General features: G+C 45.6%; 2 protein-coding genes across 2 annotated transcripts in view; one reads left to right on the top strand and one right to left on the bottom strand.

The window, feature by feature from the left end:
• Positions 1-15,869, bottom strand: part of LOC120981622 (NACHT, LRR and PYD domains-containing protein 3-like) — a 3,400,916-nt gene that overhangs the window by 2,555,307 nt on the left and 829,740 nt on the right. The window contains exons 3-6 of the mRNA XM_040411191.1: positions 10,416-10,581; positions 8,983-9,154; positions 6,262-6,327; positions 2,496-4,182 (exon numbers count right to left, since the gene is read on the bottom strand). Of these exons, the coding sequence (XP_040267125.1) occupies positions 2,496-4,182; positions 6,262-6,327; positions 8,983-9,154; positions 10,416-10,581 (2,091 nt within the window). The remainder of the gene's footprint in view (positions 1-2,495; positions 4,183-6,261; positions 6,328-8,982; positions 9,155-10,415; positions 10,582-15,869) is intronic.
• LOC120981623 (NACHT, LRR and PYD domains-containing protein 12-like) overlaps positions 1-15,869 on the top strand; it is an 840,242-nt gene that overhangs the window by 469,732 nt on the left and 354,641 nt on the right. The window lies entirely within an intron of this gene.

Below are 15,869 nucleotides of genomic sequence, written 5' to 3'. Positions count from 1 at the left end.
GGTAAGTAACTTTCTGATAGAACAAAGATTTAGCCCTTTTACTGCAGAAACATAAAGGTACGTTTGTCTCCACACCTGGTCACACTCATTTAGCCCAACACGTAATTGACACTGGTGATGCAAAACCTATACGACAAAAACCCTACAGGGCACCAGAAAAACTTAGTAATAGAAGGGGAGGTCCAAAATAAGCTAAAACTAGGTGTCATTGAGCCATCTTGTAGTCCTTGGTGTTCTCATATTGTGAATGTACCAAGAAGAATGGGGAGAAGAGATTCTGTATTGATTTTAGAAAGCTTAATCAGATTTCCAAATTTGACACTTATCCTATGCCCCATGTTGAGGATCTGATTACTAGGTTGGGGGACGCCCAATATATTTCCACATTTGATCTAACCAAGGGCTATACCACTTGAGAAAAACTCCCGTGAAAAAAATGCTTTTGCCACTCCACAAGGCTCATTTCAGTTTACTGATATGCCTTTCGGCCTACATAATGCTCCTGCTAACTTTCAAAGGTTAATGGATACTGTGATCAATCCTCAGCGCTCATACTGTGCAGCCTATCTTGATGATGTCATTGCCTTCAGTTCAGATTGGACATCCCATATCTTGCACCTAGACAATGTCATATCTGCCATAGCAGGAGCAGGACTCACAATCAATCGAGCCAAATGTACAATAGCGCAGAAAGAGACATGTTATCTTGGTTATGTAATAGGTGGTGGAAATGTCTAAGATCAAAGCAGTAAAGGATGCACCAATTCTGAAAAACTTTTGGGACTGGCTGGCTATTACCGCCGATGTATTCCAAATTTTTCCCAGCTAGCAGCCCCACTAAGTGATCTTACTAAAAAAGCAAGGAGGAACATTGTTGAGTGGACAAGTGGTTGTGCCCAAGGACTTAGTAGTTTAAAGAGAGACTTTGTACTGCACCGATACTGAGTAATCCAAACGTTTCCTTACCATTTTAAGTTCAGGTTGATGCCTACGAGAGAGGAATTAGGGCTGTTTTATGTCACATTCAGGATGAAGAAGAACATCCTATTCTGTACATAAGCAGGAAATTGTTCCCCAGGGAACAGGAATACTCTACTATAGAAAAAGAATGTTTAGCCATCAAATGGGCCATTGAGAGTTTGCATTATTATTTACAAATCTCTGATCCTCATCCTTTATTTTGGCTAAACACCATGAAAGGTAACGATGCTTGTCTGACGAGATGGTACGTGACTTTACAGCCTTACCGAAGTATAAACCAGGAGTCCAGCATAAGAATGCTGACCATCTATCTCGGTTTGGTACCCAAGTCCAAGAAAACTATTTTGTGGAAGGACAAGCTTCCACTTGAGCCGGGGGGTATGTTACGGGCTGAATGTGTCATTAGTTTGTCTGTCTGTGCATCTGTATGTCTTTCTTGTATGCTTTCATTTTCTTGCTGGCCAGCAAACCTCTCTCTCTGTCCACTATTACTTCTGCAGACTAAGGCTACTTTCATACTCGCGTTTTGGCTTTCCGTTTGTGAGATCTGTCATGGGCTCTCACAAGCGCTCCAAAGCAGATCAGTTTTGACTTATTGCATTCTGAATGGATAAAGATCCGCTCAGAATGCATCAGTTTGCCTCCGATCAGTCTCCATTCCGCTCTGGAGCCTGCAGCGTTTTACTGTCCGCTTGACGAAACTGAGCCAAACGGATCCGTCCTGTCACACAATGTAAGTCAATGGGGACGGATCAGTTTTCTCTGACACAATCTGGCACAATAGAAAACGGATCTGTCCTCCATTGACTTTAAATGGAGTTCATGATGGATCCGTTTGACTATGTTACAGATAATACAAATGGATCCGTTCATGACGGATGCATGTGGTTGTATTATTGTAACGGATCAGTTTTTGCAGATCCATGACAGATCCGCCCAAAACGCGAGTGTGAACGTAGCCTTAGGCACTGTTCACACTAACATCCAGCATTATCACCTTGCCTGCATTACAAACTGTGAGATGCATGCGGCTGATTAACCTCGGGGGGGCAGAGCTGCAGTTACACAAAGTGGTTTTGTTTCTTTAGTATAACTGCTATTTTATGATATGTATATTAAGTAGACTGTAAGCTCCTCTGTGATGAGTTATGTTTCATTTGTAACATTTGTTTTGGAAATATAAAGTGTGTGTATCCCTTTAAGGTTGTGATCCTGAGTTGTATGTACTTAAAGGCACCTGTGCAATGTGCTAGGAACCCGTCTTCAGTTCAGAGTGTTAGCTGGACACTGGGGGAGCTGCTTCCTACTAAGGTCGTTGCAAATACCCATGAAGATCATTTATTTTGCTGTTATTTTGCTTTGTTTTTGCTCAAAATATAAATGAGCGTTGCTTTTGCCAAAAACTTAGTTTAGACTGTTTTAACGGCATATACACCCACATCTCAACAAATACATACAATAAATCTGTCAGATCCTGAATACTACAGAAAGATGAAATATAATTAGTATTTTACCTCAGATTCTGCAGGTTATGTAATCCTGGAGCAAGTTTTTCTAATCCTTCATTGTCTAAGGAACATCCATATAGACTGAGTTCTTCTATATTTGTGCATGTGTCCAGAATAAACCTTAACACTGTGCAGTCTAGAACCGACATACGAACATGAGAAAAGTCAAGACTTCTGTGTGATTGTAGTGATTCCAGCACCAGAGCCTTATTCCGGGATTCATACAGATAGAAAAATGTACTGAGAAGACGTCGCTTGTTATCCAACATGCACTGTTCTTCTAGATTGAACTCCTTTAGCCAAGTGATGACATCTATAGATGTCGGAGTTGCTTGTCTGTCCAGGTATCCAGTTAGCATTGACCTGGTGGAGCCGTCTGATAGACCACACAGGAAACGGAGGAACATCTCACCTCGTCCATCAGGATAGGATTTGGCATCTTTTAGTGATTTCTGTAACTTCTCAGGAGAATAATCCACATAATGCACCAAGGCAGAGAAGAATTCCTGAACAGTGAGATGCAAGAAGGAATAGGACACAGGTTTCTCCGATTCCATCAGAAAACTTGATAATAGCTTTGACTTATTGTCCACATGGAAGCAGTCCAGATCTCGTTCATCAAAGATAAGCCTGTGATTCATGACTCCATGTTCTGCCATCCATCCGATGGACTGCAGGATCTTCTGAGCGTCACTTTTGTCCAGGCAGTGATTGGACAGGATGTTGGCGACAAATATCGCAAACAGCTGGGTGACGGTTTTGGGCAATAATGACACCGGCTGATCACTACTTGTTGGCTGGAAGCTCTTGGATAATACTGTACAGATGATCCAGCAGTAGGACGGGAGGTAACAGAACGTATATAGGATGTCATTCTGCTTCACATATTTAAAAGCCTTTTCCGCCAGTTCAGGGTCGGTGAAGAAGTTTTGAAAGTACATCCGTCGTTCTTCTGGTAAAAACCCAATAATTTCAACTATTCTCTGGAAAACTCTACAATCAATTGATGCCAGTCTGGTTGGGCGACTGGTCATTAGGACAGAACAACCATTAAGAAGAGACGTTCTCACCAAACTAACCACAATCTGACCACAAGGTTCGGGCTGTTTAGGATTAGAGCACAAGTGACGTGATGTGAAATCCATGTTATGAAGACTTTCATCTAAACCATCAAATATAAAGAGAAGTTTTTCTGGTTCCTGTAAGATGTTACTAAGCTGCTCCCACAGATATGGGTACTGATGAAGGATCATGTCCTCCAGACTAACTTTATCCAGTCTGTTGAGTTTTCTGAATTTGAAGAAAAAAACAAAGGAGAATCTTTGATAGAGATCCCCCCTCACCCAGTCATAGACAACTTTCTGCATCAGTGTGGTCTTCCCTACACCAGGCACTCCGCTCACCATTACCATACGTGGCACTTCGAATCGGTGGCACCAGCGGAACAGTTTGTTGGGGGAAATGTGTAGTAATTCATTTTGTTTTCTCTTTAAGTATTCCTCATGTTTTACCCCGGTCTCTATGAGCTCATTCTCAGTGCGTTCTCTGAAGTGATCAGTGGAGACAATGATGAGGTTGATATAACGTGTACAGAATGGAAAACTCTCCTCTCGCTGGTCACATCTTGGAGGTTTGTTCTCTAGAAGTTTCTCAGATCTTTCATGTAAATGTTTCTTGTGACGGATCTGGAATTCTATAGAAAATAGGAAAATAAAAGGTGAAGATAAGAAGCTGAAACAGAACTTAATATCTTGATGAAGAAATGGCAGATATCTGGACGTTGCTGAATTTTCCAGCTCCTCTTGGCCACATGTATTTTTTAGACACATTGGAGCAGATTTACTAATAGTGTCTGAAAGTAAGACAGTGTGAACTAAGACCAGACGTCTGACACTGCTCCAGATTTATCTCACAGACTGACACTGGATGATAAATCTGGATAATAACTTTACACAACACCAAGGGCACCACAAACCAGGGAGACCCCAAACCAGGGTTTGCCAAGAGGGGTACAAAGGGTGCTCTATTCACTGTGCACGGTCCAATGAGTACCAGGGAGGATCATAGCCAGAGTGAGTACTAGTACCACCATCACACACACATTCTCACCTTCCGCCCGGGCCACCGCTGCATGTTACTAACTAGAATACTAGGTGTGGTGGTACTGTACGGTGTAATTTACATGAAATGCAGGCAGCATGTCATAGAGCAGGAGGAGCTGAGCAGATTGGTGTATAGTTTATGGGAAAAGATCCATTAAAACTTGTACTTTATTTATTAAAAGCAGCACTGTCAGCATGATCAAGCCTACTAAACCAGACATAGTGCCTGGTAGGGTTGATCATTCTGATACAATTTTATTTTTTGTTGGTATTAATAATGCACAGAAATCATTACTTTTATAAATATGCAAATTACTTTGTTGGAACACCGAGGGGTGTGATGTAGCGTTATAAGCACCCCTGGTGCGCTGAACACTGCACCCTGACATTTCCTTGATAGAGCAAGACACCTTATCTTTCCCTATCTTCTGCACCTGAGTACTACCTTCAAATGTCTGCGCCTGTAATACAGCTTTGCTGCTGCTTACCGAGCATTTCATATCCATACCGCACAGGAGCCGATGACGTCATTTAACCCAGAAGCGATCCTCCTCTGTCTCTGTAGCCAAAGACGCCTCTACTTCCGCGTTCAATGATGTCATCAGCACCTGCACTGGTCAGCAAGCAGCAGCAGAACTATAGCATAAGTGCAGACTTTTGGAGGGTTAATCATGCTGATAGGGTCACTTTAAAATCATGCTTATTCTGGGCTGTGAAGTCAAGGAGTTGGTTCTATCAATGATTAACAGTTTTCTTTCCATAAGGAGGTCCTATCAGTGACTGACAGCCTTCCCTCTATGAGGAGGAGGTCCTATCAGTGACTGACAGCCTTCCCTCTATGAGGGGGAGGTCCTATCAGTGACTGACAGCCTTCCCTCTATGAGGAGGAGGTCCTATCAGTGACTGACAGCCTTCCCTCTATGAGGGGGAGGTCCTATCAGTGACTGACAGCATTCCCTCTATGAGGAGGAGGTCCTATCAGTGACTGACAGCCTTCCCTCTATATTGAGGAGGTCCTATCAGTGACTGACAGCCTTCCCTCTATGAGGAGGAGGTCCTATCAGTGACTGACAGCCTTCCCTCTATGAGGAGGAGGTCCTATCAGTGACTGACAGCCTTCCCTCTATGAGGTCCTATCAGTGACTGACAGCCTTCCCTCTATGAGGAGGAGGTCCTATCGGTGACTGACAGCCTTCCCTCTATGAGAAGGAGGTCCTATCAGTGACTGACAGCCTTCCCTCTATGAGGAGGAGGTCCTATCAGGGACTGACAGCCTTTCCTCTATGAGGAGGAGGTCATATCAGTGACTGACAGCGTTCCCTCTATGAGGAGGAGGTCCTATCAGTGACTGACAGCCTTCCCTCTATGAGGAGGAGGTCCTATCAGTGACTGACAGCCTTCCCTCTATGAGGAGGAGGTCCTATCAGTGACTGACAGCCTTCCCTCTATGAGGAGGAGGTCCTATCAGTGGCTGACAGCCTTCCCTCTATGAGAAGGAGGTTATACAAGTTATACTGAATCGTCACAGAAAACTATATATGAATCTGCTCCGCTCCTCCTGCTCTATAACAACCCGCTGCAGTCCAAACACCATGTTCTATGTGACCGGTGTAATGTAATGTAAACTATGAGCAGTTTTATTATAATAGGTCTATATAAATCTCACTTACCTTTGAGTTGTGGGGACAGTTGGTGTCCATGTTTATCCAGCAGGATTTGCTCCACCAGAGTGTCACCTAATAAGAAATGATACAGACATCATCAGTGCTGGATATACGCATATAATGTACAGGAAATATCACATTATACAGGGACCGGACGAGGTCTAATGGTCCTAAATGTACAGCTGTGAAATAGTGTCCATGTCCCCCACACTGTGCTAGTCACTGTGTATGGTCACATTGTGGTGGTCATTGTATGTCCTGGCATTCTGATGGATACTGTATGAAGGGGCACTATGGTCGTTACTATGAGGGTGCTGTAGTATTATTATTATAGCGCTATTTATTCTATGGCGCTGCAGATATGTATATACATACATCATAGAAAACAATTACAATAACCAATAACAAGACGAGTTAAAGACTGGTAGAGAAGGAGAGAGGACCCTGCCCGTGAGGGCCTACCATACAAGGTATGGGAGAAGGACACAGTAGGTGAGAGTAAAGTTGGTCAGAGCGGTATAGTGGCAGCAGGGTTACAGTAGGTTGTCGGCTTGTCTGAAGAGGTGGGTTTTCAGGTTTCTTTTGAAAGTTTCCACTGGAGGTTAGAGTCTGATATGTTGGGGTAGAAAGTTCCAGAGTATAGGGGATGAACGGGAAAAATCTTGGCGGCGATTGTGGGAGGAGGTGATAAGAGGAAAGAAGGAGGTCTTGTAAGGATTGGAGATTACGTGTGGGGATGTATCGGGGAAAGTAGCTCAGAGATGTATGGAGGGGACAGGTTGTGGACGGCCTATTATCTACTTGTTAGTATTTTATACTATTCTCTGGGCAATGGGGGGCCAGAAGGGAATGGCAAAGTAGTAATGGGGAAGAGGTGGATTAGCCAGGCAGCAGAGTTGAGAATATATTGGAGGGGTGCGAGGGTGCTAGATGGAAGGCCACAGAGGAGTGTGTGTGTATTCTAGGTGGGAGATGATGAGGGCATGTACAAAACATTTTGCAGACTCATGGTTGAGGAATGTGCGAATTCAAGATATATTATGAGTTGGAGGTGGTAGGTGATGTGCTGGCTGGTGATGGGCTTGGATGTGTGGTTTGAAGGACTTGTATGGACTTGGTTGACCGAGTAGTGTGTGTAGCCATTGACCATGATAGGTCTGTTGGGGGAGTTGAGTGAGATGGGGGAAACATGATAAATTCTGTTTTATCCATGTTAATTTAAGATAGCGAGAGCAGAAAGAAGATATAGAAGATAGGCATTGTGATATTTTTGATAGTAAGGTGGTGATGTCTGGAAAAGAGAGGTAAATGTGTGTAGCATAAAAGTGATACTGAAATCCATGGGACTCCATGAGCTGTGTAGATTGAGAAGAGCAGGGGTCCTGAGACAGAGCCTTGAGGGACACCAACAGAGTGGGGACGAGACGAGGAGGTGGTGTGCAAGTGGGAGACACTAGATGTCCAGTATGTGAGGTATGATGTGATCCAGGAGAGGGCCAGGTCTGTGATGCCAAGAGATGAAAGAGTTTGTAACAGAAGGGAGTGATCGACGGCAGGCACGGATTGGCATTGTATTGTGCCGCTGGAGCCCAGCTATTCTTTTAAACGCTTGCGGCAAGCGCCAATACACATATCGCCGGCTGCGCTGGCTGACAAAGATCCCGGCTGCGCTGCTCAGTCCCGACTGTGTGACACTTCTGGGGCTATAAGTTTGTGTGGAGGTGGGTGGTGGTTGAGAGCATGTGTTGTGCGCAGTATCAGGGATTTACTGATTGACTTAGTCTCTACCTGCCAGCCCTGCTGCGCTACACTGATTTGACTTACTATGGGTGGGGCTCGGCCCCTCGGGTGTGTGAGATCTCTCACCTCGCTGCTGCTCTGCACCTAGGCTGCCCGAGTGAGTTTGACACTTCCAAGTGTGAAGTTCCACACAAATGCGATTATGGGGCTGGCTGTCGTACGCAATGTCGGCTAAACTATTCAGACATGGCACGTGCCGGCCCTAGTGATGTGACCCTGTGCATGCTGCCTGCCTGCTGCTGTGAGATGTGATCTGGACAGTAGGGTGGAAAGGCTTTCCACTGTAATGGTGGAGAAGCAGTTCTGGGAGAAGAGGAATGAGTAGTTGTGTAGAGGGGCTGTGGGGACTGTAGGCTGAAGCTTCTCTGATGTCTGTGGCATAGTCCTCAGCTGAGATGAGGGGTGAGGGTGGGGGCACTGGGGGACGGAGAACAGAGGTACAAGAGTTAAACCGTTGTTTAGGGTTGTAAGACAGAGAAGATATGATATGAAGTAGGTCTGTTTTGCAGCAGTGAGTGTGGACTTGAAGTTGAGAAGGGATTGTTTGTATGTGATAAAGTATATAGGGGCATTGTGGTGGTCACCATGAGGACACTGTGATGGTCACTGTATGTGGCAGTCATTACATGAGGGGACCTGAAGCCTCATCGGCAATTGCTGCTATCATTTATATATGTTTGTCATGTTCACATTGAGTAACTTTTGGGCTATTTTTTAATATCACCTGTGGCTCGTTTTGGCATCAAATCCTAAGCCAGACCCAAATCAATTCAGGCCACAGGCAAGACCTAAACTTCAAACCCCAAACTAGACTCCAAAATTGATTCAGATCCCTAATAAATCCAGAGGGAGATCTTTATTACTGTGGACAATGTAAGTCATGAAGATCTCTATTTCATGGGCGACACGTCTTATACACAATGTTACCTCTATGACGGAGTTCCTTCAGTACAGCGTCCAGGCCGGGTGATCCATGATGTCGCCGTAATGCATACAGACTGACCCACAGTCCTATCACAGCTTCTCTTCCTAGGTAATGTATATCCTGTAGCAAAGTCCACGCCAATCTTCTTCTATCATCTTCTAGACTCCGGTATTTCTAGAAAACAAGAAAGATCAGACATAAGGTGCGTTATAGACAGATACATTACACAAAGGGTTAACACACTGCACATATTACATGTCTGTCTTCTCTATAATTTGTTGTCCAGAGAAAGAGAAATCTATGGAATAGTTGTGGATAAAATCCATAAGTAACAATCAGATTATTTCCAGGATGTAGTGACCCCTAATGTGCGGGGGAGGGGATAAATCCTCCACAATACTTGATTATACACTTCTGGGGGGTTCTCCATCAGATATGAGCTGCTGTCTATTATTACACTGGAAGTTGTCCAACATCTTACTCTGACATATGAAGTACAATTGTCATTCAGGGGATGAGGATCTGCTGTGTCACTTGAACAGATTTGGCTTGGGGTAACTTGTAATGGTGTTATCTAAGAAGCCCCCCTGGACTTCACCCTTTAACCCCTATACAGGGGAACCGCCAGGCCGCTACCTCCTGGAGTAGTCTCTGTTCAAATGACTGCTGACACACCGGGGTCAAGAGATGCTGAGGCAGAGCACTGAGCGATCAGGCAAGACTGTAGTCAGGGAAGGCCAAGGTCAGGGCAGGCAGAGTTCATGTTATCCATTAAACAGTACGAGGTCAGGACAGGGTCAGTATGAATATCAGGTGGAGGTCAGAACAGGCAGCTTAGGGTCAGTATAGAGATCAGGTGGAGGTCAGTATAGGGATCAGGTGGAGGTCAGGACAGACAGCTCATGGTCAGTACAGAGATCAGGTGGAGGTAAGGTCAGGCAGTGAAGGGTCAAATCTGGAAAACAGGCAGAAGTCAGTACACAGGTAAATAGACAGAGTATAGAGCGTCTTTGCAGGAATCTAGTCACTAGAAACCATTGTTCAGAGGCTCTCTCCTGTGGGAAGGCTCCTTAAATACCCTAGGGAGGTCTGCCATAAGTTGGAGTAGATGATATGCGTGCATGGTGCATGTGCCCCTTCAGGTATGGAGAAGCATGGCCATAGAAATTTAGGCTGCAGCCTGGATGGAGCAAAGAGAAGAACTACTCCAGAAGTTGGAGTCCGCAGAGTAGGAGGAGAGAAATGTTTGTGAGTCCAGACCTCTGGCATCCAGGAGCTAGAAGGCAGGTGACCACAGCGATAGCCATGCTCACCAAAGGTAGCGGAGCGGTGGCGGGCATCAACCACCACTATAAAAATTACGTAAACTGTGCCTGTAACACGTGATATCACTTGGGGCATTTATATACAACACCGGCGGCTCATGTCCTCTTACCTCAGTATCAGGGAGATTTCGGGTATGTAGCTCATGCAGAAGTGGTAGAAGACTCATGTTCTCCACGATGTGGAGCAGATCATCCTGGAAATATTCATATGTCATCCTCAGGAAGTGATCTTCACACTGACGGAGCTGCTGGTAGAACTGCCGGGTCTTATCATCTAGGAAACGGAGGAGAAACAAGAAGGAAGTCGTCTAGAACATGGAGGAGACTGATGGCAGTTTATGTGGAATATTCCTGTCCTGGATCATTTAACAGGTTTCCACTAATGAGAAATCCACAACCCCTTGTAATTCACCAGCACAATCACTGCAGGACACATTCACAGGAGACATCTTTACATTGATTTCAGTATTTCTATACATGTAGATACATGGCAGATGTCACTCACTGGTGAGAAGCGAGGGGAACGCTCCTCTTATTCAAAAGAGAACCAGGCTCAATAATACACTGCCCTCAGAGGGAGTCGGTCAGTGGTTCTGTCAATACAAAATTAGTCTCCCAGCATCTGGTTAGGTGGGTACACCTCTGCTGTAATTTGTACATGTGTCTCATGTATATTTACATACTGCTATACTGTGACTGTGCCTGAAGATGTGTTTCATGACTGCGTGATTTTTATTTTTTCCTTTAAAAGGCTCTGTCACCATGAATAACCCTATTAAATGAGACATACTGCCTGGTAGGGCTCATCATGCTGATTAAAACGATACCTTTCTTTTTTCGGTATGATAAACAGCTGCAGAGAGATCTGTGTTTTATTCATATGCAAATTAGAAGTTGGAGAATTCTTTGAACACTGCTGTGTAACACCCCCTGTTCTCTGCACACTCCCTTTCCTTTTGATTGACAGGGCTAGACAGCATCTACAAATCATATACACTATGTACTATAGCTTCACCATACTGAGATCTGCTCAGAAAGCTAATCTTCATATTACTGCTTTATTTACAGGCACCATATAGATCAGATCACAGGTAGCAGTCCACCACTGGTAATTTATACTGACTATTGTGTTTATGACTGCCATTTATCATTATGTTATTTGATTCCTGCGTCCAGTCTTGGTGTTATATGCAGTTGATGATTATTTTTTGTGTCCTATTTTGTATATTATCTCATGCGCATTATTGTGGGGTTATTAGTTGGTTCTACTATAGGTATTGTACCATATATGATCATTCAAACACCAGTCATATGTGTTAACTTATAAACACAGAAAAAACATGTTTTTCTATAGGGTAATATTATAGCTTGGTGGTATAGTTGTCTACCAAGTAAGTAGAGATCCTCAGTTCAAGTCCCAGGAGTAATATATAATCATCTATACTAATAAAAGCCCTGTGTACGTGCTCAGGGCTGTTGTCCGTGCGTGTGTGCCGATTAGTGAAGTGCGCATGCGCGACGCACAAACCAATCATCACACACTCCATCGGATCGGAGTTTTCTCCAATCCGATGGTATATTTTGACTTGAAGCGTCCCCATCACCATGGGAACGCCTCTATGTTAGAATATACCATCGGATTTGAGTTAGATCGTAAAAACTCAGATCCGACAGTATATTCTAACACAGAGGCGTTCCCATGGTGATGGGGACGCTTCAAGTTAGAATATACTGAGAACTGTGTACATAACTGCCCCCTGCTGCCTGGCAGCACCCGATCTCTTACAGGGGGCTGTGATCCGCACAATTAACCCCTCAGGTGCCGCACCTGAGAGGTTAATTGTGCGGATCTCAGCCCCCTGATCGGGTGCTGCCAGGCAGCAGGGGCCAGACCCCCCTCCTTCCCCAGTATTCAAAGCATTGGTTGCCAGTGCGCCCCCCCCCTCCCTCCCTCGTTTTAAAAGCATTGGTGGCCAGTGCAGCCCCCCCTCCCTCCTTCCCCAGTATTAAAAGCATTGATGGCCAGTGCGGCCCCCCCTCCCTCCGCACTGGCCACCAATGCTTTTAATACTGGGGAGGGAGGGGGGCCGCACTGGCCACCAATGTTTTTAATACTGGGGAGGGAGGAGGGGGGCCGCACTGGCCACCAATGCTTTTAATACAGGGGAGGGAGGGGGGGGGCCGCACTGGCCACCAATGCTTTTAATACTGGGGAGGGAGGAAGGGGGGGCCGCACTGGCCACCAATTCTTTTAATACTGGGGAGGGAGGGAGGGAGGGAGGGGGGGGGCCGCACTGGCCACCAATGCTTTTAATACTGCGGAGGGAGGGAGGGAGGGAGGGAGGGGAGGGCCGCACTGGCCACCAATGCTTTTAATACTGGGGAGGGAGGGGGGGCCGCACTGGCCACCGATGCTTTTAATACTGGGGAGAGAGGGGGGTCTGGCCCCTGCTGCCTGGCAGCACCCGATCAGAGGGCTGAGATCGGGTGCTGCCAGGCAGCAGGGGGCAGTTATGTACATAGTTCTTAGTATATTCTAACTTGAAGCGTCCCCATCACTATGGGAACGCCTCTGTGTTAGAATATACTGTCGGATCTGAGTTTCACGATCTAACTCAAATCCGATGGTATATTCTAACATAGAGGCGTTCCCATGGTGATGGGGACGCTTCAAGTTAAAATATACCATCGGATTGGAGAAAACTCTGATCCGATGGTATATTAATAGTAAATTGAAAGTCAATGTAAACGGATCCGTCCCCATTGACTTACATTGTAGCATTTTGGTGTCCGCCTCCAGAGCGGAATGGAGGCGGAACGGAGCCAAACTGATGCATTCTGAATGGATCCGCATCCATTCAGAATGCATTGGGGCTAAACTGGAGCCTTCAAACGGATCTCACAGGCGGACCCTGAAACGCCAGTGTGAAAGTAGCCTTAGTGAAGTGCCCATGCGCGGCGCACAAACCAATTAGCACACACTCCACACACTCACAGCAGGGACCGCCCAAAGCACCGTGCCGCCGGCCAATAAAAACACAACGCATCACATGCAGCCCGGACAGCCCACAGCAGCGCGGCCGTCCAATCAAAGTCGTCGCCCGGACCGCCCACAATTGCACCAGCCAATAAACACACGGCGCACCACATGCTGTACGGACCGCCCACAGCATGGAGCCGTCCAATCACACCATCCCCACAACGGCGCCGTTGGCCAATAACCGCCTCTTATGGTGTGTGGTGTCAGTTGGAGCAGAGTGCATAAGAAGCAGAGTGCATAAGAAGCGCCGCCATTAAATGCACAGTGACAGAAATTGCTCTCAGATACACACTGCAGCTGCTGCCAGCAGTATTAGCCAGCACCACCAATCAGTGCCAGCAATAATTGCCAGCCATCAATCATTGCCACCAGTCACAGTAACAGCAGTCAGTGCCAGCCCTATTAGCCACCAGTCACAGTGCCCGCCTTCTCACCACCACTAGTCAGTGCCAGCAGTAAGTGCGAGCTGTATCAGCCACCAGTCACAGTGCCAGTGGTCTCAGCACCACCAGTCAGTGCCAGCCGTATCAGCCACCAGTCACAGTGACAGCAGTCTCAGCACCACGTGGCATTGCCAGTCGTCTCAGCCACCAGTCAGCGCCAGCTGTTTCAGCCATCAGCTGCAGTCTCAGCACCACCAGTAAGTGCCAGCAGTTCGTGCCAGCCATCTCAGGCACCAGTCACAGTGCCCACAGTTTCAGCACCACCAGTCAGTCCTAGCAGTCAGTGCCAGCTGTATCAGCCACCAGTCACAGTGCCAGTGGTCTCAGCACTACCAGTCAGTGGCAGTCATATCAGCCACCAGTCACAGTGCCTGCAGTCTCAGCCAAAAGTCAGTGCCAGTGACATATATTACAGTTACATATAAGTCAGTATTACAGTAAGAGAAAATATTATAAAATTATAAAAATACAAGCCTATATTACTTGGACTTTTTACTAACAACATGCCACCCAAAAAAAAGGACACATCAAGTAGGACAAAAGACACAGACAATGAAACCCTACATAACCAAATTCTCCTGGAGAAACAGTATCATCCATCAGTCACAGTGACAGCAGTCTCAGCACCACGTGGCACTGCCAGTCGTCTCGGCCACCAGTAAGTGCCAGCTGTTTCAGCCATCAGCTGCAGTCTCAGCACCACCAGTCCGTGCCAGCCATCTCAGGCACCAGTCACAGTGCCCACAGTCTCAGCACCAGCAGTCAGTGCCAGCAATCAGTGCCAGCAGTATCAGCCACCAGTCACAGTGCCAGTGCTCTCAGCACCACAAGTCAGTGCCAGCCGTATCAGCCACCAGTCACAGTGCCAGTGGTCTCAGCACCACCAGTCCGTGCCAGCCGTATCAGTCACCAGTCACAGTGCAAGTGGTCTCAGCACTACCAGTCAGTGGCAGTCATATCAGCCACCAGTCACAGTGCCTGCAGTCTCAGCCAAAAGTCAGTGCCAGTGACGTATATTACAGTTACATATAAGTCAGTATTACAGTAAGAGAAAATATTATAAAATTATAAAAGTACAAGCCTATATTACTTGGACTTTTTACTAACAGCATGCCACCCAAAAAAAAGGAGACATCAAGTAGGACAAAAGACACAGACAATGAAACCCTACATAACCAAATTCTCCCGGAGAAACAGTCAAGTCAGCAAGTAAAAATCAAAAAAAGAAAGGCTGAAAAACAAAGAAAAAAAACGAGCAAATAGATCAATTCAAGAAATACAATGTGGTTAAATTATCTTACTATTTAATATAGACTGTTTCTACTAATGTTTATACACTACTGTTCTAGCGCCCGTTATTATAACGGGCTTAATGTCTAGTATAATATTAATGACAATATTCCGAATAGTGTTTGGTTGTTGTTGTTTTTTTGCTATAACCTTTTACTGGTTTATTCACAGACATAATATATGATTATAAAGAAACCAGTAATATTTATAAGCTTTCTAAAAAACATTCTCAATATGATAAGGACATAGACTTTTCTCATGGGATAAATGTGGAAGAAAATAAATATAGATTATTGTGAATAAAACAGTAATATACAGATTAGCTTTCTGAGCAGATGTCAGTGTGGTGAAGCTATAGTACATAGTGTATATGATATGTAGATGCTAGCAGACAGCTCCTGGACAGGCCTCTGGCCTCCTGCGCCATCTCTGTGCCATACGTTTACAGGACAGAGCGTGCACAGACTGTACTAATCAGAGTACTCATTAGGGTGCCTGTACACGATGCGGGATACGTGTGGGAAAAACCGCAGTGTACTAAAGTGCCAGCACAGTGTATGAGAATAGACAAGTCTCATGGACACTTGTGGAAATTGAACTGCGGTGATGACTTCCCAATCCTCAGCAAGTCAATTATGTTTGTGGCTTTAGCTGAGGATTTCACCCTTTTCCGAATCAGGGCGAGATCTGTGGCAAAACTGCATCAATTTCACACCAAAAACTGCTGCTATAAATTGCGTTTTCTGGTGCACTCACTTTCACTTGTGTGCAGGGACCCTTAGGTGGTTAAC

This window comes from Bufo bufo, chromosome 11 (assembly GCF_905171765.1).
Source record: "Bufo bufo chromosome 11, aBufBuf1.1, whole genome shotgun sequence".
In the NCBI taxonomy this organism is placed as follows: domain Eukaryota; kingdom Metazoa; phylum Chordata; class Amphibia; order Anura; family Bufonidae; genus Bufo; species Bufo bufo.
This window is presented reverse-complemented; position numbering and strand designations above follow the sequence as displayed.